Here is a 21759-nt window from a genome sequence, read left to right as displayed (position 1 = left end):
GAGTCAGAGGTTAATGACAGATCAATAATTTCCAGCACAGTCGGCACAAGACTGGGCCACAGGTCCTTAAACAGTTTTGTTGGTATAGGGTCGAACAAGCAGTTTGTGCTTTTAGCAGATGTTACAATTTTCGTCAGCATGCACAGTGAAATAATATCAAATTCAGTAAATCTAGGTAATATATCAGTGATGGCACCCACTTCGATAACAGGGTGTAGTGGCTGGGTTAAGTAAGGCATGCTGGGATATATTTAACCTAATGTCATCTATTTTCTTCTCAAAATATTATAAAACATTTTGGCCTGTAAAAGGAGAACGACTTAAAGGTGGTTGTCTGGGAATAAGTGTTGCCACCTTGTCAAACAGGAACTTTGAATTATGCTTGTTTTTGTTAATCAAATCAGAGTAGGGTTTCCGCTTTGTAGCCAGTAGTGCATGCTTATAATTGAGAATAGCATCACGCCATGCGAAGTGAAATACTTCTAGTTTTGAACTACGTCGTTTTTGTTCTAGTCCTTTAGCCTTATGCTTGTGGCCATGTAAGTAATCATTGAACCAAGGTGCTTGTGTTTTGGGGAGCGTAGCTTTAGTAAAGGTAATGTTGAGTGTGATAGCGCTGAGTTTAAGCTGTCCATGACTGTCTACTGGATGGTCATTTTCCGAAAGTGACGCTAAGATATCTGGCTCCAACTTCAATTGTAGTTGAAGAGATGATGTGTCGCCAATCGCCATGATGGTAAATAAGGTTCTTGTTCCAGTAAACAAGGCAACCAGACTGTAAATTCAAACTGTAAACTTTTAAAGACATGCAGGTTGAATTGGAAACTTTAAAATTGTCCAGGTCTTCTTTGCAAGAGAGGTCTCGATCTCAATGAAACTAACCTGGTTAAATAAAGGTTTAAAAAAAAAAAAAAACTTAAGTGAGTGATCTGAGACCACTGATGATGTCAGTGTCTATATTTGTGACAATGAGGGTATTTCTAATAATGTGTTTTGAACCCTGATTGCATTGCTGGAATCCTAATATATCTATAATGTCCATAAATGATTTGCAGAGGGGATCAGAAGGCATTTTACCAGAGTTATGGCCTTTGATTAACAAATCTACACTCCATCAGTGTCATGAGTGGGTGCCTGCATACTCAATTCAATACATTTTAGGAGGAATTTCGTGAAACGTGGTACAAGACCTTGTTATAGGTTAGTTATACGCATATTATCATATCGTTCGATTAGAGGTGGATCATACGGAATTCCTTTTCATTTATAGTTTTTCAGTGCAGAGTCTGAATCAGCAGGTTAACTTTGAAAAGTAATATATTTATTGTTCTATCCTGTAATTCATTAGCAAAAAATGTTTTTTCTTGATTTTTGAAAGAACTTCTTCATTTAAAATAGCTCATTTTACACAGTTTTACAGTTTTTGATAGAAGTGCAAATAGCTGATGTGTGTTCACAAAACATGTTATCAGATACTTTAAAATGTTATTAGAATGCTCCAAGCACTTGTACCAAAGCAGCATTAGCCAGCGGGGATATTGTGTTTGCTTTGTGTTCTGCTGCATGCACACTGTAGTCAGGCACCAGCCGTCACCTAAACCACAAGGCGTGTTTCCAGCAAAGCGAGAACACCTCTGACAGATGGCCTCCTGTTGTACGTGCGTGAATGGCGTATGAGAACACAGCTTGTTATCACTGAGAAAAGATGCCTGGCAGAATGTCAGTCCAGTCAGTACGCTGTCAACTGCAGTCTGGATGGACGGAGAAGCTGTTATTTACGCCTCAGATTGTAAATGAGCTATTTTCTGTTTATGTGACACTAATAATATTCTCCATGAAAATTTAAAAGCTTTTAATAACGCCATACCCAACGTCATGGATGGGCCTTGGGGTGCCTTGCCCACCCTCTGAGTCACTTGGGACCACCCTGGACGAACGAGTGACTGGACGGGTGACTGACACCCACCAACCACAAATAAATAAATAAATAAAAATCGCAGGCTACCATGATTACAATTTGTACAAATTTCAAACATAGATGATTCATAATAATATTGCTAAACAGACTGTGCTTTATCTGATTTTTAACTAAAATAATTGTGAATGATTCAACTGATTCATGTAATGATCTTGAAACGATATGTGTAGAGTGTTGACTACTGGACCTGGCTGTGAAAGAGAGTGAGAAGTGAGAAAAAAACTACCGTATGCTGAACTTAAAGATGGATATACAATGTTTCTTTAATCAAGGACCACAGACGCTCCTAGAAGAGAGTCAAAGAAACGGTGAATTTTACCGTAACGATAATGCACGTTGGGTATGAGTTGTGTATCCTGCTGGTAACAATAACAAACGGTTTCTGTAGAGAATGTTTAGCCTATACTTGCATTTATAATGGAGGTGAATAAAGTTTTTATATCCTATTCAGTAACCCAATGTTAGAGTTGCATTTAAACTGCACTCACATGCATTTAGCCTGCGCTTGCTCTACAGCCTAGCACTTTGTTCACATGAGTCAGACATGAGAAGATTGTTCTTTCCTTCTCAAACTATGTTATAATTGCATATTCAACAGTTAAATTTTTAAATATCCCGGGGAATAAACCCCCAATTACGCAAAGAGGAAAAAAGTGGCCTCTCAGAGCAATGCCCTGTGTCTGGCGCTGAGTCTGAATATTGCTGTACTCTGACGTCAATTGCAAATCCTTTATATGACATCCTGGGGAAACCTTCTTTGTATGCATCATGACACCTGGGTCATGAATCAAGTAGGAGATTACTTGTTGAGGTGAAATATGATGAGGCCATTGTGTGTTCCATGGCCGCTACGGTAACCACGAAGTCCCAACAGGAACCCTGAACACGACGTGGCTAATAGGGCTCTGGTGAAACAAGAAATCCTCAACAGCGAATCAGGCGGAGGAGATGATAGCTTGTAACCCAATGGCTGTGAATGCGAATGAAGATTGCAACAGGTCCGTGGACTGCAATCATCTGGGATTTCTCAGCCATCGGACCAGGATAAGGATTTGTCAAGAACCATGTGTTTATCTGTGTGCAACAACATTCCCCCCTTAAACAATCCCAAGCACAGGCATCTCTAGATTGACCCCAGAAGTAGATTTTCTATCCCGTCCGGGAATTGATCAAAAAACAATCTTCATTACCATGGAGGGATTGCCACAACGATTTATGTAGGATGCCTGTCCAAAGTTGTATTCTCCCATTTTCCATCTGGCAGTCTAGCTAATATTTAATTTCAGATCATCTTTTGATTGTCCTGGATCACAACTCTGATCCAGGCTTTTAACTCTCTGGGGTCGACACCGTCATATACGACGGCTAAGACCAAGCTTTACTAAATTATAAATAACTTTTTAATGATATGAGATAGAAACTTACTGTTTTTTTGTTGTTTTTTTTTTTTGCTGAAAAGCTAACTCCGCGGACTTTCCAGCCAGCCATTGGCCATCTTTGTACTTGTTAGCTGTGTGATGACGTGATGAGTGTCCAATCGGAATTGGTTCACCGTCACATGGTTTTCCAAAATCCAATCGTAGGGCAGATTTACCTCACGTGAAAAGCCAAAGATTGTTTTCAGGAGTGATATGTTATTAGTTGGCCCGTTTGAATAGCCCCCTGGGTGCTCCAATGAGTATATACTATTGGGCTCCAGTTTGCCCTGCACCATGATGCACAGCGATCAGTGAAAGCAGACAGAGCAGATGGAGAGCCTCTGATGACAATCTCACGTGCTCAAACAAAGAGTGTGTAACTATCAGGATTGCTCCACTAGTTTGCATGTGAATGTTACTGGATAACTCTGTTGCTTTCTCGGCGTAAAGCACTGTTTACCATATCAATGGAGCGAGGGGGAGGGCCGCTCCTCAGACTGTAAGGAGCCAAAGTGGGCCAAAGTGTGAATGAAAGCTGCTTTAGGAGCAGCACAGAACACTCCAAAACACAGTAGAAGTAGAAGTTTGTGATGTAACCTTTGTGTAATAGTGGACAGAAATTGCTTTGAGATGAAGACAAACAAAAACACATAGACCATTTTGTATATATTGTTCAAAATGTGCATTTGTGTTTATTGTTTGAACCTTTTTGTTGTACAGTCTTTCACACAAGACCTCAAATTACCTTTATAAAGTGTTAAAACAGTTGTTTATTATAGTTTGCTGTGTGTTTTGAATAAATGTGTGTGGAAAATTATTGTCCGCTTTACTTTTTCCTTTCTTATTTCTGATTGTAAACCTTTATTACACTTATAAAACACAACAAAAGCATATATATTATGAAAGCACAGAGACATAAAACTTGATTGTGGGATGCAGGGAGAGCAGCAATAATAAAACACTTATGCCAGGCGAGTGAACTGTCCAAAAAATGCCCTCGGACCCCAGAGGGTTAATGACTTCCTGGACTCGGCCATTCATTCATTAGATTAATTTTGAGCTGCTTATCCAGGTTGGGTCACGGTGGTAGCAGAGCAAACAGCATCCCACACTTCCCTGTCTTCAGCCAAGTCCTGTAATTCTTCCTGGGGGTCCCAAGATGTTCCCAAATGCAGCTGAGAAATATAATCTCTCCAGCATGTCGTGGGTCTTCCTTGGGGCCTGCTCTGGATTGAACGTGCCTGGAAGACCTCCCTAGGGAGACGACCAGGGGGCATCCTCACCAGGTGCCTGAACCACTTCCACTGGTTACTTTCAATGTGAAGAAGCAGCGGCTCTGCTCAGAGTCCCTCCTGAATAGTCAAGCTTTTCACCCTGTCCAGGAGTGTAAGCCCAGATATGCAACGGAGGAATCAAATTTCTGCCGTTTGCATCCACGATTTTATTCTTTCAGTCATTACCCAAAGTTCATGACTATAGGTGAGAATAGGAGCATAAATTGACTGGTAAAATGAGAGCCTTGCCTTCTGGCTTAGCTTCTTCTTCATCACAACAGTCCAATACAGTGTCTGTAGAACATCAGACCCGCCCCAATCTGTCTGTCGATCTCACACTCAAACTTACCTCCACTCATGAACAAGACCCCTTGATACTTAAACTCCTCCACCTGGGACAATAACTCTTCCCTGACACAGAGGAGACAATCCACCATTTTCCAGCAGGGGTTTTCCTGGACTTGGCCATCAGAAGTTTACATGGTGAAAGTGTTGAACATATTGAGACATTTACTTATGTCAACAGTGACATGTACATGTCCCTGGGTCCTCGGCCTTTTAGATTGAGAGATGCCTGGGAAGATCTTATGCAGTCATGAGGGTTCTGGACAGAGGTGTTTGGTGATGCCGATATCTTTGGAGGAGAATGAAGGTCCAAGTCTTTCAGGTCATGGCTTTTCCTGTCATGCTGTATGGTTGTGAGAATTGAATGCTAGTCAATGACATGAAGTGATGAGTGGATGACTTTGGTACTAGGTCTCTTTGGAGGACCCATGATTACCACTGGAATGACTTTCTATCAAACGAGAGGTTACTAATGGTCCAGTCACACAGCACACAACGATTCCTGAACGAAGGGGAAAAGTAAAAAACGTCACAATTCGTTGAGAAAAGGTGGACGAAAGAGCTTTGTCACCGAAGTCTGCGAAGCAAGAGCGCAAAAGGGACGAAAGAGGAACTTAACAAAACCGAAGCTCACGATCTCGACGCTTTAACGAAACGCACCTGGAGCCACAGCTGGAGCAATGTGTGTCTGCATCTCTGAGTTCCAGGACTCGGCGCTGGGACGGAGCTCATTGAGCCTGAGTCCTGGAGAAACTGCAAACAGAATCTGTGGAGATCTGTGTGCACGTTGGTGGACCACCTGCTCCTCTTCCAGAACAAAAGAGGGAACATCTCCATCATCATCAGAATCCTCACTGTCTGTCGACACGCTGCGCGCTCCGTCTTGCTTCAATTAAAAAAAAAAAAAGTGTGCTGTGGACACTGCTGTATCACTGTATCATGTTCTAAGCCATATATATTGATTTATAACAGAAAACTGTCAAAAGATAGAATAAATATAAATATAAGTGTAAAGATGATTGAATATATCAGAGCAGTAAATTAATCAGTGAGTGTGAACGCGCGCATTGACTCACATGTGCGGTTATTTCCACCAGCTGATCGCTGATCCACAGTGTGAATTCTGTCTTCCAGAACAGCTCTTTATATCATCATTTTGGTTCATCTACCCGTTGCCACATGTACAGGACTGGATTATCATTCCTACACTCATATTGTTATATTTAATACAAAATAATAAGCGCATGCAGCTGCTGCTGCATTCAAGTACCGTCGGAAATTACACAACTTTTTATTGTTTCAAATTCAACAGTTGCTTGTGGCAAAATAATTAATTATATCCACACAAAAGATTAATTCTGGCCTATTTAAGGTGCCTGAGCCCATTGAAGCTGCCCCCCCCCCCCCACACACACACACAGATGAAAAAAAATCCAAGCAAGCAGGCTGAGTTTGTCCTGTAATTTCCAACGGTACATGAAGCAGCAGCAGCGTCAGCGCTCACAAACCGGCTTCTGCACTGTGTGAAAACATTCAGCTGCTCCAACGAAGTCAAATTAAACAATAACGTTACAAAAACTAAAATGATTAAAAAACGTCAAGAACGACAGCAAAACGAGACACAGACGAATTAAGGTTTTCGTTGCCCTTTGTTCAAATTTTTCAACAGTTTAAAAATCCTGACGTAGCGCCCGCTGCAGGAACGAAGCTGCGCGAAGGTTAAACGATGCCAACGATAGTCAACGAAAGTCCAGATTTCTTGTTTCATCAGGGCTTCCTCACCCTTCGTTAAGTGCCGTGTGACTGGGTCTTAAGAGAGACTTAGATGAGGAGGACCACTTGCATTGTGAGGGAGTGTCAACTTTGACATTTTGGCCATGTGGCACATTTCTCTTTGGGTGATCCAGCAGGCAGGTGCTTGTGCAGGTGGTTGACCCCAGTGGCTGGAGACGTCCCTGAGGATGCCCACGTTTTACCTGGTTGTAGCGAAAAGATGGTGCTTTTAGAGATGTCTGGATGTCTGCCTGGGTGGGTGCCATCCAGGACCCAATATGGTTTCATGATGTTATGGATGCGGCAAAGTGAGGTGCCAGCGGATGCTCCCAGAGTTGCCTTTTTAAGAAACTTCTCAGTTCCACTCCACAATGAAGCTGAATAACTGGTGATGCATCAGACAAAAGGTGCACTATGCTCAGTCACTCCAGTGGAACTCCTTCAGAGTTGTCTGGGTGACTGGGTGATTCCAGTCACCTCCATTAGGGGAGGTGATGGTCTAGTTGTTAAGCGTTGGGCTTGAGACCAGAGGATCCTCTGTTCAAATCCCAGCCTGACTGGAAAATCACTTAGGGCTCTTGGGCAAGGTCCTTAATCCCCTAGTTGCTCCCGGTGTGTAGTGAGTACCTTGTATAGCAGCACCCTCACATCGGAGTGAATGTGAGGCATTATTGTAAAGCGCTTTGAGTGTCTGATGCAGATGGAAAAGCGCTATATAAATGCAGTCCATTTACCATTTATTTCCATCTGCTCAAAGTGATGTTAATCAGTGAAATCACCTGGTGAAGTGGGTGGTTGCAAAGAAAGCCTGCACACTATTGGCCATTTCTGGAATCAGTTTGAGACCTCTGTTGTAGAGATCTGTTCTCATTATGAATTTGGAGGGCATAATTTTAAAAAAATTATGTAAAGAAATTATAAAATTTAAAATGTGTAAAAAGTCTAGGGTTCACAAACCTTTTTAAAGCACTGTATATGTATGATGTGGTGATACTGCAATATATTTGGAACATGACAATAGAAAGGGACATAGAAACCTGAAAATGAGCAGTTTGAATGTTTGCAAAGAAATACTGTTATACAGGCATGTTACCAGGTGTCTAAAATATATTGTGATATGGATTTTTGTCATAGCTCCCACAACTGTTATATATTTGCTTTTAGTGATGTTTTAGTGGTTCGTTCTTTTCTAAAAGCACACTCTTCACAAGATCCTTGGACTTTTAAATTGTTATCTGTGGTGTAACCAAAAAGGCTCTTTCCACATTCAATAGACCATTTAGTCATAATTGCGTTGCTGGGAAACTGGTTGGTTTGAACAGTTGTTAATATTAGGGAGTACTGTAATGCAAGTAAATTATTACCCATTAAGGAAATGTTAACATTTTTAATTTAGACACAATTAGTAAGCTGGATTTTTCTCTACCTTAGATGAAAGGCAGTCCCTTCCGAAAGCATTGGCCTGACAAGACCAGTTCATTTAGTTTTACTGTGTATGGAAGACATTTGGGTTTGAGTGATCTGATGGTGGTAAACGGTGTATTGTTCTATATATGTTTTAACACATTTACATGTCTAACAGGAAATAAATGCAGACATTCTAAACTATGTCACACTCTTGATCGTAAACAAAACGTCTTCATTATCTGGACAAACAAAGGAACTGGCCTTGTCATTTCAATACGTTTGGGAGGGACTATACTTATTTTTCTTTTGTTATGCATTTTCATCTGCCTTGAACGGGTTTATATGACCTCATTCCCCTCTCTCCTGTTTCTATCTCCAGATGAGCTGGCCAGCTGTTTGGAATGCAATGGTTTGGTTGGAGGACTTTGTGATGATCTGTCTACTGGTACAGTCCATTGCTCCCTCTCAGCTCCCCATCCACCCACCCAGGATTTCCCATCCCTCTGTGACTCCCAGCCTAAGTACCACACTGACCTTTTGGTCCGGAATGGTAGTGAAGTCTACCGGTACCCAAGTCCACTGCATGCAGTGGCTGTCCAGAGTCTGCAGATGTTGGGTCAAGGTGGTCATGGAGGTCATGAAAGTCTTGGCCGAGACAAAAGCCTTTTGAAGCGCAAAGAAGTGGTTGCTGAGGGAGTCAAACCAGAAATCTCTCTTTCTCCTCCTGTTTCAGCTCCTTTTGTTGCTCAGAGCTCCTCTTGGCTGGCTTCTTCATCCTCTGTTTTGTTGCAGAGTCCTTCCCATAAGCATTTAGACAACTACATCTACAGCCTGCTGCAAAGGAAGGCTCAGACTGTCAGGGCCAACAGACCCAGGACCAGCATCAGTACAGACCCTTCAAAAAGCATCCTGAAGCAGGCTAGTTTCTGTGTGAGGCAGGTGTGTGGACTTAGTTCTGCGAACTCTGTAGGTACCTTGAGGGGTCCTGAGCTCAAACCCTGCTGGTTGGCTGGAGGAGCATCTGTAGAAGGTGGTGCAACCACGTCTCCTCAGAGACAGTGGTCTGTTGAAAGTAAAGCTGTGGATCGGGAGATGCAAATGAACTTCTGCAGTGGCAGTATGGATGTAGTGGAAACCAGCTTCAAAGTTAATGGGAGTGACTCTCGTGAGAACAGTTCCAATCGAAGCAATGGCTGCTCTTTCAACAACAAAGACATTGATACTGGTACTAGCAATTTGCTGGAAACAAAAAGCTCATCTGGTTCTAACAAAGGTCACATTTCTCCATCAGCAATGATACCTAGAGATCCCAGAGAGCTGGGAAGCCCCAAAATTAACTTCTCTCCTAAAGACACAAACCAGTCGTCGTACCATCTAGACCATGAACTTGCCCGTAAGTCTCCAACTGTCAAGACCCATCCTGTTACTCCCCAAAGCAGCCCCAAACCTCTTCAAACTGACAAAACCCAGAAAGGTGATAGATCTCTTTTGGAGTTTCTCAGTGTGGGGTCATCGTCCCAGAGTCCGGATGAAGGAACAGGAAGAGAAATAGCAAGCAGAAGTCAGAACGTTAAAGCTAAGTACATCCCCAGTCAGCGGCAGAATACCAAACATCGCAAGGGTGGCACCAAGAACGTCCAGATGATCAAGGTGAAGAGCACCATGTCAACAAAGTTGAGCCGAGCATCTGAACATGATGAAGCATCGTCACAGAGAAAAGGTGAGAAGTCCACTCACAGGTCCAGTTCTAAAAAGTCACAACTATCAGAGTGTGAAAATTCTGCTAAACTTAACATCTCCAAGAAAGTATCTGGTAGTGACAGTGAAGCTGGCTTGTCCTCCTCCAGAATGAAATACCTGCAGGAATGCAAAATCCTGGATAAACATGCCACATCAACACTGTGCAATGTGCGGTCAAGAGTATCCAGGAAACATCACCATCGATACCACCAGTACCACAGTGGTAATCACCACCATCACCATCATCGCCATCATCACCACAGAGGTGACCCCATTGTTGTTGTCACCAAATCTAAGTACAAACGAAATGCTTACCAGAGGCTAAGTGCAATAATGGAGGTTCCATGTGATGAGTCATTCAGGCGCAGTCAGCATCATCACAGAAAGGAACTGCCGGGACAAGCAGCAGCCGTGGACTTCCTGCCCTCTGGTGGTGAGCACTACCGAAGTCCATATTCCTATTTGGCTGGAAGTGACTCTGAGTATTCTGCAGAGTGCGCCTCCCTCTTTCACTCCACCATCATGGACACGAGCGAGGATGAGCAGTCCAACTACACCACCAACTGCTTTGGAGACAGCGAGTCCAGTGAGGAGTTTGAAGACAAGACCACAACAAGCGACTCAGAGGAGAGCGGAGGAGGTGCAAGTGGGATGGCTAGGGGGTGGAGCAGGGCAGTGGGGCAGGAGATGACCCCGCATCAGGGGAAGGCCTATGTCAAAATTAAAGCCTCTCACAACTTGAAGAAGAAGATCCTCAGGTTCAGGACGGGTTCACTTAAACTCATGACCACTGTGTGAGTGGGCTCCTGCAGCCAGTGAAACATGTCCACAGTGGTGTTTGTTGGGGTGTTGTACCTGTGCACTTCCAGTGTGCCTGAACCTGTAACCCAACTGTGAAACCAACCTAGTAGTGAGAACAGAGAGAGTTGTGGGAGGATAGGTGCTGTATGAGGAGGGTTTGTTTCTTTCCGCCAACTCAGTGCCTCTTTACCCCAAAACTAACTCCTCATCCAAACCGCTCATTCATCTCTATAAAAACATGTGGTGTTTTTCCCATCTGACTAACAAGGACTCAGAAAATAACACATTTCAACACATATTAAGGAAATGATTCGAGTAATCATCACTTCATATCTTATTTTATTCCTGGTTGAATTACATTATTTTTCTTGTTTTAGTTCAAGCACATAGAAGATGATCACCTCTGCTTTCCATAGGAAACTGTTGGGAAAGTGTAAGTACACGGACCCACAACAGGGGGCGCAAATGAACGGACAATAGAATAGGTCAAATAACAACACTTTACTGTTGCGAACGTGCACAACAAACACAACAGATTCCACAATAGATCAAAGGTCAAATTACAAGGTGTCGTGTGGGCAGGCTCGAAGATAGGAGACGCCTGTCCAAAGCAGAACCGGAACCACACGATTTCCTCCGCCACCAGACCCCGGGAATACTGGAGCCGCCAAGTCCCGAACTCCCAGGTGGCCACTGCCTCCGCGTGTCGGACCTGGTACTGCTGGCGAGGAACAAAAACACAATTAAACGTGGGTGCGTCTGCACCCAGCAATCTGCACGGCAGGGAAGCTACCTCCACCTCTCGTTGGAGAAAAAGTCTGTTATCACTCACAAAAATCACAACAAAAAGGCTTTCTATCAAGCAGTCAGGCTGAGGATATTACCTTTCAGGTAGAACGATATCTCGGCAAAGAGGTGGAGATGACGTCTTGCTGATATACCGATGCAGATCAGATGAGTGGTGACAGCTGTCACAGGTGATGAGTGTCAGCTGTCACCCCGGCTGCTCCTGTGAGGCGGCAGCGCCCTCTGGTGCCTGGAGCCCGCACTCCAGGCAGGGTGCCCTCTGGTGGTGGTGGGCCAGCAGTACCTCCTCTTCAGCAGCCCACACAACAGGAAACATGAAGGGCCTTATCTTTTACCCAGCACAACCCAGGTGATTTTTGTTTGTTTGTTTGTTTGTTTTACCAATTTCCACCTAATGGCTTTCATACTAAGCACCTATGTCCTCTGAGGGCCCCGTTACACAGGAAGACATCATTTGTGAGTCCCTTGTGCATTTGAAAACTTTGCTGAGACATAGAAGGGCACAAAAACAACTTCATGTGTAATTGCTTCATAGAAGGGTACAAAAACAACTTCTTGTGTAATTGCTTCAGTGTCCCTTGTGTGGCGCTATTGTCTCCCATGGATTGGGGCGCTACAGATTGTCACATTTCCACAGACATCTGCCACTTTTATTTTTTACATATATGCTGGATTTGAGCTGTTTGCCGTGGTCTAAAAGCATGACGTCATATTTCCTCACTGTACGTGCGCTCTCCGAGAGTGAGAGAGGGCAGAGAAAATTAGCTAAATATTAAAAGATTCATTTTCCATACTCTTCAGTTTGGATTTATCTTGTGTGCATGCGAGACTGTCAAAGTCATTCAAGTGGGCAGCACCAGCTAAATTGACAGAAAAATGACATCACTAAATAATTAACAACTTTCACTGGACTTTTTACAGCTGAAAAACAACTGACAACCACAAAAAAATACTAACAGATTTTTTAAAAACCATTGCAGGGACTGAATAAAAAAACATCACATGACTGCTGTCCGGTTCAGAAAACATACTTTGTCTTCTTTCAACCGGATGCCACACAGAGCTCTGAAATGATTAAAAAAAAAAACCTCTGGATTATAAAAAATAATGGAAAAAAGCTGTGGTGAGTCCAGAATGAACTTAATGTACCCTCAGTAATTACATATTAAAATGTTCCACACGAGGTGTTTTCATGCAGGTGCTGTCAGGCGCATCGTAGTTAAAAAAACACACACACACAAGATGAATCCAAACTGAAAGTACACTGTACAGAAATATAGAGAAAGGATTCATTTAATATTTAGCTGGTTTTGTCTTCCATGGTGACAGGTTTTTAGTTTGTTAGTGCTACAGGTTGTCATCATAACAATAATCGTGGTGCAGATTACTTCAGCAGCAGCAAATCCAACGCGTCTGACCTAATGTGTGCTTTCGGTAACAGTCGAGCTGCGTGTCTGCTTGTGCCGAATTGACACTGAAACCTTCAGGAGCTCAGAATGAACCATCAACCATAGGAAAAGTAGAAGACACAGCTATCCGACTGATCTCCGCTCAGTTTTGAACACACACAAAACTTTTTGAAGAACTACGCGGACATCAGCTGACAAGGAACTTATTTTGTGCTTTATAATATGAACTTTATTCATTAAAATTGCAGCACACAGCCTCAATTATTCAGTGATGATGTGGTCTGTGCACTATTTGAACATCCTCCAGTCTTGGAGACTCTTCTGCATTTGTCAGGTGCAGCTCCATACTTCATGGAGACTATGGTGTGTAGTGCACAACTATTGAGCATGCCTTGTAAGGTCCTGGTGTGCGCTGTGCATTTCTACGCCATCCTGTCGCGTTCTCCGTAATTTCCTGCTCACACAAGGGACACAGAATGGACTCTGTCCCTGTGTAACGGGGTCTAACTCGTGAGCCCATTGTGTAGGTCTGAAAATCAAGTGTGGTCAGGTCCCAAAAAATCTCCATTTTCCAAACAGAATCATGGAGGCATCAGAAAGAGTTTAATTTCAGTAGATCTGTGATTAGCAATTATTTCTACTGTTCATTTTTCAATATTTCTGTTCATCATTTAGTCTGTAAAATATTAGAAAGGAGCAAATAATGGCTGTGACAGTTTCCCAGAGTGTAAGATGATGTCTTTGATTGTATTCAATTTACAGAATAGTGAAAAGAAACAAATTCTGAAACAACAGATTCACAAAAAACTTGATCATAATCATTATAGTGATAATTTTTTGTTTGTAAACTAGCAACTAAGGTGGTTATGTTGTAAAAAGCGAACCCACTTGAATGGCGTGGACTTTTAAAGTTGTTGGACCTCTTACAGAACCTTGTCAGTTTGATTCTGAACTTCGAAAGCTGAGGATGTGTTTGGTTTATGCTGTGAAAGCACCATTCTGAGGCCACTGACCACACAACAGGTGTGTGACGTTGTTGTTGATCATCACAGCCCACAACACTGATGACATGATGCCAAATGGATACACCATACTGTAGTTTGAAATCAAGGGCGAGTTCCACATGGATTCAATACATGGTTCTGTTTCTGTAAGCGACCCAGTACTGTATAGGTTCAGAGCACGTGCAGCACGGAATGTAGAAAAGTAAAAGTTTGGTTTGGAGTTGTGGTTCGGCCACTCAAATTGTCCTTTGTCTCCCTCACTTCCTGCCTAAGTGCCTAGACCAGAGGACTAAACCTGATTGTTGTACGAACTGAGAAGAGTTTGTTCCCTGACCTCTGGTGAAGGTGGGGCTTACATACGATTTTTCTGAAGGTTTTTGGAAAGTTTTCCCAGGTGGTTGCTGAGGGTTCTTTAGAAGGTAGTAAAGATTGTTCCTCAGAGATTCCTGCTTTGGGTTTAGGGTCAACTCGTGCTGCAGGGATCTCTTTTATTTGCTGCACTTTGAGACAAACAGACGGTGCCTGTTGTTCTGTTGCTTTTAACGTGGAGTTGTTTTCTATTTATTATCATATAATGCTGCAGTTTGGTTTGGTGTAGCGCCCCAGTATGGCATGCTTAAAATCTGATTCTCTTAGTGTTAAAATTTTTTGATGAAAGTTATTTATGTCCTAATATATTTTCTCATTATGTTTTGGATGATGGGGAGAGATGAGGTAGACTGGACCTGAGGTACAGATTAGGTAAGACTTAAACACCAGATCTGGGTTGTCTCTTTAAAATCCACTGCTGTTGTCGCAGTAATAGTGACACTGTGAGCCTTTGAAGGTTAAATCCAAGGTCAACATGCCTGAAACGTTTTTACAGGCTGTGCGGAACAGCTGTTGTCAAGTGGGTCCAGTTTGTTTTGTGTGTGTTGGCTCCAACAGGCACGTTGGAGGCACATTTACGTACGTACTCATTTATTTTCGCTGGGAAACACTGCAGCTCTGAAGTGCAGATACAGACTGTGTGAGCACCCCATCTGTCTGTGGGCAAAATATCACAAAGTACTGAACAAATTCAAATGCAATTTCGCTGACAAAAGGGGCATGGGGTACTCAGGACAGATTGTTGTCAGGAAAGTTATTAAATGAAACTAGCGCGTTGCTCGTGGGGATCCACGGGCTCTAGATTGGGTAGTGTTTATAAAATAGGTAGCCAACATTTTTCAAGGGTGATAATAAATTAAGAAAAGTTTCTGTAATGATTTGGAATGGCATGTGAGTCCAGAATGTAATTATCAATGTCCATTGTTCATTGTTGTTACATAATAGCCATAATTTCTGCAAAAATATTCATCTTATCAACTATCCCTTTTGATGGCATTCATTCTTGACCCAAAATACATAAACATACCAAATAGCAAATGTCAAGTCTCCCCCGTTTCTCCTTATTCTAAGGTACACATACACAGAGGCTACTTTGTGTTTAAACTTTAGATGATTTACCGCCCCCTGCTGGAATGGCGTTTGAGTCCAGAATGTAATTATCAATGTCTATTGTTCAGTGTTGTTAACAAATATCCATAGTTTCTCCAAAAATATCAGTCCTATCAATGTTCCGTTTTGGCAGTGTTCAACCTTGACCCAAAATACATAAACACACCAAACGGCAAATGTTCACTCTCAGTTTTTCTGTGATCAAAGCTATGCGCACTCACACATACACGTACACAGAGGCCACGTGGCTTTTATTATCTTGATAGAACTAAACTATCTCAAATTTCATAGCTGCTACACTGCTTTTAAAAGTTGTCAGTTGAGGAGCTGTGATAGCTGGAATGTAGCAGATGTACAACCGTTGCAGATCCCTTGTTTCAAAGCTTGGCCTCCATGTCTTCACTGAATCTCCAGTTCAGTCGAAAGGATGTCTATTCCAAATATTATTAACTGCCTGAGGCTCATTAAAAACTTGCATTATTCACAACTGAATGTTGTGCTTGTCAAGACAAAGTGCTGTCCTTTGGGCTGTACGTACAGCAGTACATGTTTCTGCGTGCTAAAACTCAAGAACTGTAAAACTCTAAAAATTGAATTTTTTGTACATTAATACTGGGAGTTGAAAGATCTGCATGCCAAAAAAATCATGCATTTCTGATATTTATAAATACCATCTTTACTGAATTTGGGTTTCAAGTAGGAAGTGTATCAGAAGCTTTGAAATACCCACTCCGCCCACTAGATGGCAGCAAAAGCTGCTTGACTGTTTATTCATTTGAGAAGTTAACTTTTATTTAAAATAAGATGGGCTGACAGGCAAAAAATAAACTTACACTTGTGTCCCTGCTCTTGCAATCTACTTACAGAAACTATCTAAAAGCTGAGCTGAATCATCCAGCACGATGACACAGGCACTATATTCTGATTACAACATTTTAGTGAATATATCATTAAGAAAGCTGTAGTGAGGATTAAAATCTGCAGTGCTTTCAAAACTTCGTAATACTAATGTCGAAAAAGCACCCAGCAACATTTATGAAGCTCTGTGTAGAATTACTTCAACCGGATTTTCCAGAATAAAATCACAGCTTGTTTTTACTAGTTTGGGAGGTCCTGTGACTTATACGCCATTATTATTATTATTATTATTATTATTATTATTATTCCCAGGAATCAAAGCGCTAAACAAAATAAGCTCCAATAATAAAAGAATAAATCCAAAAATAAAGAGCTCACTAAAAAAAAAAAAATCAAATGGACTCACGTTTAGTGTCTCTGTGGGCCAGCAATACATGTACAAAGAGCATCAAATAGCATCCAATATGTTGTTCAATGGATGCTTATTTGTCCAACTTGTTTATTTTTGGAATTTAACAGTCCTTATGTTACATGCAACAAGCTGTGGTGTTTCCAGGGCTTTCTACATAAATCCACTCTTTATTCTCCATGTTGCTGTGTGCCAGCAGTCCCTGTCCATTTGATGTTTTCTGTTGTCCAAGCTGCATCGGATAACATCCCATGTGTGGCACAATGCACATTTATTTGTTCATCTTGCTTATTTTTGCAATTTAAAAGTCCTTATGTTAAGCAACAGCACAGTCTGTGGTGTGCACGTGTTACAGTGAGTTCCTGTCTGTTGGTTAACCTGCACCCAGGGAAACGCTGCATTACAAAGGGAGGTCCACCTACAGTCTCACACTCCTGCGCAATTTATATAGATATTTTCCTCTTCACAATGCAGTATTTGACAGGTGTGACTTAGACTCCAGAAAATACGGCAGTACTGTTGGTGCACAAAGACAGAAATGTGCAGACACGTTCTTCCACCAGACTCAGAGTTCCAAAGCTGTGCATATGAGTGGTTTTCATTTATGAATCTCAAACTTTGTGAAGTTGTACGCATGTGCATGGGCTGGCTTCCCACTCCCACACTTCAAGTAAACATTTGCATATAAACTTCTCTGCATCTACTGCTGGTCCCATGTTATCACATCACATAGCTCACAGTGTAAAATAAAGTATCTGAATTAATTTTCATAAAAGTACCTGTTTTCCTATATGTTAGTGTGGATACTGGAAATTGAACCTTGACTTCTGACCTGATCATTAACCATTCCTAACCAATATCAAATCAATTATTCCTAACTGTCAGTCCAATATAACTGTGAAATTTGATCAAAATCATATTAAGTGTACTTTAGGTATCTTTGTAACATTCATACACACTTAACTTTGAAACCAAGGGGACTATGCGAGCATGCGGCTCTGGCAGCGTCAGTCAGAAACAAATCAATAAGTGATATTAATAAGAGGGCTGATGCAAATTAATCACACACTCAGTTATTTACAATGCACTTTGTTAATAGTAAACTGTACATATTAATTCCATTAATTACCATTAATATAAACGTGTGTGCAATTGCAAGCTGTGTGACATAGGCTGCTTTGTTTTCTGTTCATTTCCGTCCACTTTATTTTTAATTTCCACGTCACGATATCAGGCTCAACTTGCTCTCGAAAATGTGTGTACACATCGTGTGAAATATATGTGAGGTTGCTCCATTCTTCTTTGATAAATTCCTGTTAATGTGGTGGAACACGTGTGTGTGTGTGTTTTGTGCATATACATTGTTTATATAAAAATAAAAGTTGGGTCAGATTACTTACAATATATACAATACATTATACAATACATTTGGAATATTTTGGATTCTAATCTGTTATTAGCACTTAATACGAAAAATATAAAATATTTAAAACAAATATTTATGTTTGTGTACATTTTTAATACGAAGTGCTAAAAATGTATTAGAGATTACAAATAATCCAAATGATTCCAAATGTGTTTTGTATTCAGTAACTGACTGCATTTCAGAGTAATCCGACTGATCTCTGTTTAGAAATGAACAGCAGCGGGACATCAGTCTCTGGTTACTAAATTTCCTCTATGAAAAATCCCAGTGTCCTCTGACATATATGGACGGGGAATGTAGCCTTATTTGATATTTTCGGGGCATTATTTAATTTTTGGTGAATTAGGGAATAACCCTGTTGTGTCTGATGATTTGCAGACGTTCATGCTGGATTTTACGGTCGCAAATTGAGTTTTAGTGCGATGGCTTTGTAGGAGTGGGTCACACCAGATTCAGAAAATGCTCGTAAATCCAAAGAATTGTGTAAATTAAGTGTGAATTCTCCCTGGATGTAAATCAGCCAGCCAAATCGTCCAGCATGAACATCCGCAAGTCATCAAATACAACAGGGTTGTTCCCATTCTAATCCAATTCCATCGTTTTCACGGTTTATTTCTCTGTAAGTAATTCAGTCGGTGAATCGTTGTGAAAGGGTGTGGTCGGCTTATCGAAGCTTGCTGTCGCAACATTGTCTTCATGCCAAACTGGAGCTTCTGTGAGCAGACCCACAGATTTCTCCATCTCACCAGCTGCATTGAGTTAAATCCACGGCAAATCCATCAATCAATCCAGTTACATCCATCAAACCCACACATTTCGGCATCGCCGTCCCTGCACTAGTTTCTGTTGCTCTGGGGTTGCATCATTGTTGTCACCTGAGAGCAACACGGTCGGGGCGGAGTAACACATCAAATGTAAAACAGTTTTAATATTTTGCCACCGTCCACGCGATATTTTATGGTCTGAAATCTCACATGATTAACCAATCAGATTTGCGGAAAAAATGTAATTGGATTAGAATGTGGGCTGAATGTGGTGTGAACCATTCGTACAAGCCCATCATTCTAAAAACATATGAGAATTTTCAGCGTGGTTTACGATAATGTTCTTGCATGAAGTCCATATATGCAGATGGAAATGTTTTCAACTCATTTATTATGGTCCATTGTGTTTGTGCTCCTCATATAAATATCTGTTGCAGAGCTTTAAGAAGCCATGGGAATCTACTTCAAAGTTGTTGTCTTTTATTTCTATTAAACAGCTACTTGAAATTTCCAAATGCCTTGTGATATCTCTGGTGTTGAGTCAGTTTTTGTAAACTTTAGACTCCAGTTTGTAACAACCAAAAGTCAGATTAGTTGCTTCAGAACTTGTGGACAAACTACCTTCCAGTGATCCAGTGGTACTGACACAGTATGCAACTGTAAAGTACTGTTACTGATATTTGCGTCTGGGATAATAATGATATATGTATGTGTACTTGATGCCGGTGCTTTGCCTTTTTATGCTTCATTAAATGTGAACGCTGAATGTCTCCATGTGTCATTATTAATATGGGCTCATCTGCTTCTTTTGACATTAAAACCTAAATACTGACGGCCCTGAACTGTGCCGGTTTTGTCCCAGTTAGCATCCATTAATAACCAGCCCGCTAAGTCACAAGATAATTACTAATTACTGTGTTAATACACAATGTGCTGACTGTCAAAGTTATCTGCATCTCATCACTGGTGTGCCCGCTTCTTAAAAGCCCAATGACTGCTGGGATAGACTCCAACTCCGCTGTGACCCTTAACTATATTAAACAGGTATAGAAAACAAATCTCCAAATATGTCACCCTCTGCACACTGTCATCAGCAACCAGAGGAGCCTCTTCAGCCACAGACTGCTCCTTCCCAAGTGCAGGACCAACAGACTGAACAAATCCTTTGTCCCTCAGGCCATCAGACTGTACAACTCCTCACTCGGGGAGGAGGAGTAACAGGAAGACAGAGCACAGGAATGAGAGGAACAGTAGTAGCCAGTAAACCAGTATTGATCAATATGTCTGGTATTTATATTGTGTATTTATATTTACATTTGCAAACTGTTTTTCTTTTTTACTTTCACTGTTGATACTCCATGCTTCTAACCCTGTGTGCTGCTATACAATGCTGCTGGAACCTCAGTTTCTCCGAGGGAGTCTTCCCAAGGGATCAATAAAGTTCTATCTAATCTAATCTAATAACTATAGACTCAAATAAGTCATTGCAGCGACAACAGTGAGACAGTTCCACAATGGTACGACCCACTGTAGGGATACCTGAAATTTTATTACAAAATTCTTCGCAGCACGAATATGAGAAATACATGACATAGTTTTTTTATTTAATACTGGCAGGTTGCCAGATTGACTATGTACTTGTGAGAAATGCTGGAGACTTACACAGAACTATAGGGTCTGTAGAAGTGCCTAGTTTGTGAATTATGTCCAAAGACTTGTGGATTCTCTGAATATTCAGTTCTGCTTAGTACCCAAGATTAAATCTGACCAGACTTCAAGATTGATTGTCAAGAACATTGTTTCTCAGCTATTTGCACACAATCTGGCTGAAGGGGTTACAGCAGATGTCTCAAACTGGTTCCAGAAAGGGCAAAGAGGGTGCAAGCTTTCTGTGCAACCTCCCACTCCACCCGGTGATATCACTGATTAACTGATTCCACCTGCACAAAGTGATGTTAATCAGTGAAATCACCTGCTGCAGTGGGTGGTTGCACAGAAAGCTTGCACCCTATTTGCCCTTTCTGGAACCAGTTTGAGACCTCTGGCTTACAGGCATGGACACAACTAGGAAGCCAAATGGATTGTGGGAGCTCTTCTGTAACTACACCTTGAAAGTTGGTAAGGACTGTATTGGACTTGCCAGTATCCATTGGAGGAGGCGTTTCATATCTGAGAACACTTTAAACACCATCCAGAGGAGTAGTAGTGCACAAACTGATGGAAATTCTAGTTTGTACATTGAGCTGAGAAAATGAGCTGTGATGGCCCTGAGAAGAGACAAGGAGGTTTATGTTAGAGAAATATCAGATGACTCACCATCTGCGGTCTTGTGACCCTTGGCCTGCTTACAGAGGAACGAAAGTACTTTGTTCCTCCAAACCTGAACCTCGTCCTACTGTAGTTATGGTGGAAGACAGAGATGTTTGTTATTTTCGGTGTTCTTGTGACTGATTCTGAAGTAAAATGCAAACCACGAAATGTTCATGACCTCACAAAGGTCATGAAACAGCTGAGAACAGGTAAAGCTCCAGAGATCTGTAGCGTTGTGGGTGACTTCCTCCAGGGGGTGAAGATGCCATTCTCCTGGAATTGCAAACAGTCTTTGTTTCAACCTGAAAGATGGGCATCATCCCTACAAACTGGAATACAGGACATGTTCCAGGGGTATCACACTGCTCTCTGTGCCAGGAAAGAAACTTAGAATAATTTAATAAAAGAATAATTTCTAATAGGATTCAGTTACAACTAATTGCTGTTCAGTGACCAGGCCAGTTTGGCTTTACACCCAAGAAATCAACCATTGACTGCATTCTAGCTCTGCAAGTGTTCATAGAACACAAAGGTGAATATTGGCAGTGCTTCTTTGC

At 41.6% G+C, this 21759-nt stretch overlaps 1 protein-coding gene and 1 long non-coding RNA gene across 2 annotated transcripts in view; both read left to right on the top strand.

The window, feature by feature from the left end:
- dact1 (dishevelled-binding antagonist of beta-catenin 1) overlaps positions 1-11066 on the top strand; it is a 53385-nt gene extending 42319 nt beyond the window's left edge. Inside the window, exon 4 of the mRNA XM_034195338.1 lies at positions 8575-11066. Within this exon, the coding sequence (XP_034051229.1) occupies positions 8575-10733 (2159 nt within the window). The 3' untranslated portion in view covers positions 10734-11066. The remainder of the gene's footprint in view (positions 1-8574) is intronic.
- A 679-nt stretch (positions 11067-11745) lies between these two features.
- Positions 11746-19725, top strand: LOC117532094. The gene is made up of 2 exons (XR_004566783.1): positions 11746-17636; positions 17776-19725. It is a non-coding gene; the product is annotated as an uncharacterized LOC117532094 (long non-coding RNA).
- The last annotated feature ends 2034 nt before the right edge of the window (positions 19726-21759 follow it).

Source organism: Thalassophryne amazonica, chromosome 19 (assembly GCF_902500255.1).
Source record: "Thalassophryne amazonica chromosome 19, fThaAma1.1, whole genome shotgun sequence".
NCBI classification, from domain to species: domain Eukaryota; kingdom Metazoa; phylum Chordata; class Actinopteri; order Batrachoidiformes; family Batrachoididae; genus Thalassophryne; species Thalassophryne amazonica.
The sequence above is the reverse complement of the archived record's forward strand: the minus strand, read 5'-3'. Positions and strand labels throughout refer to the sequence as shown.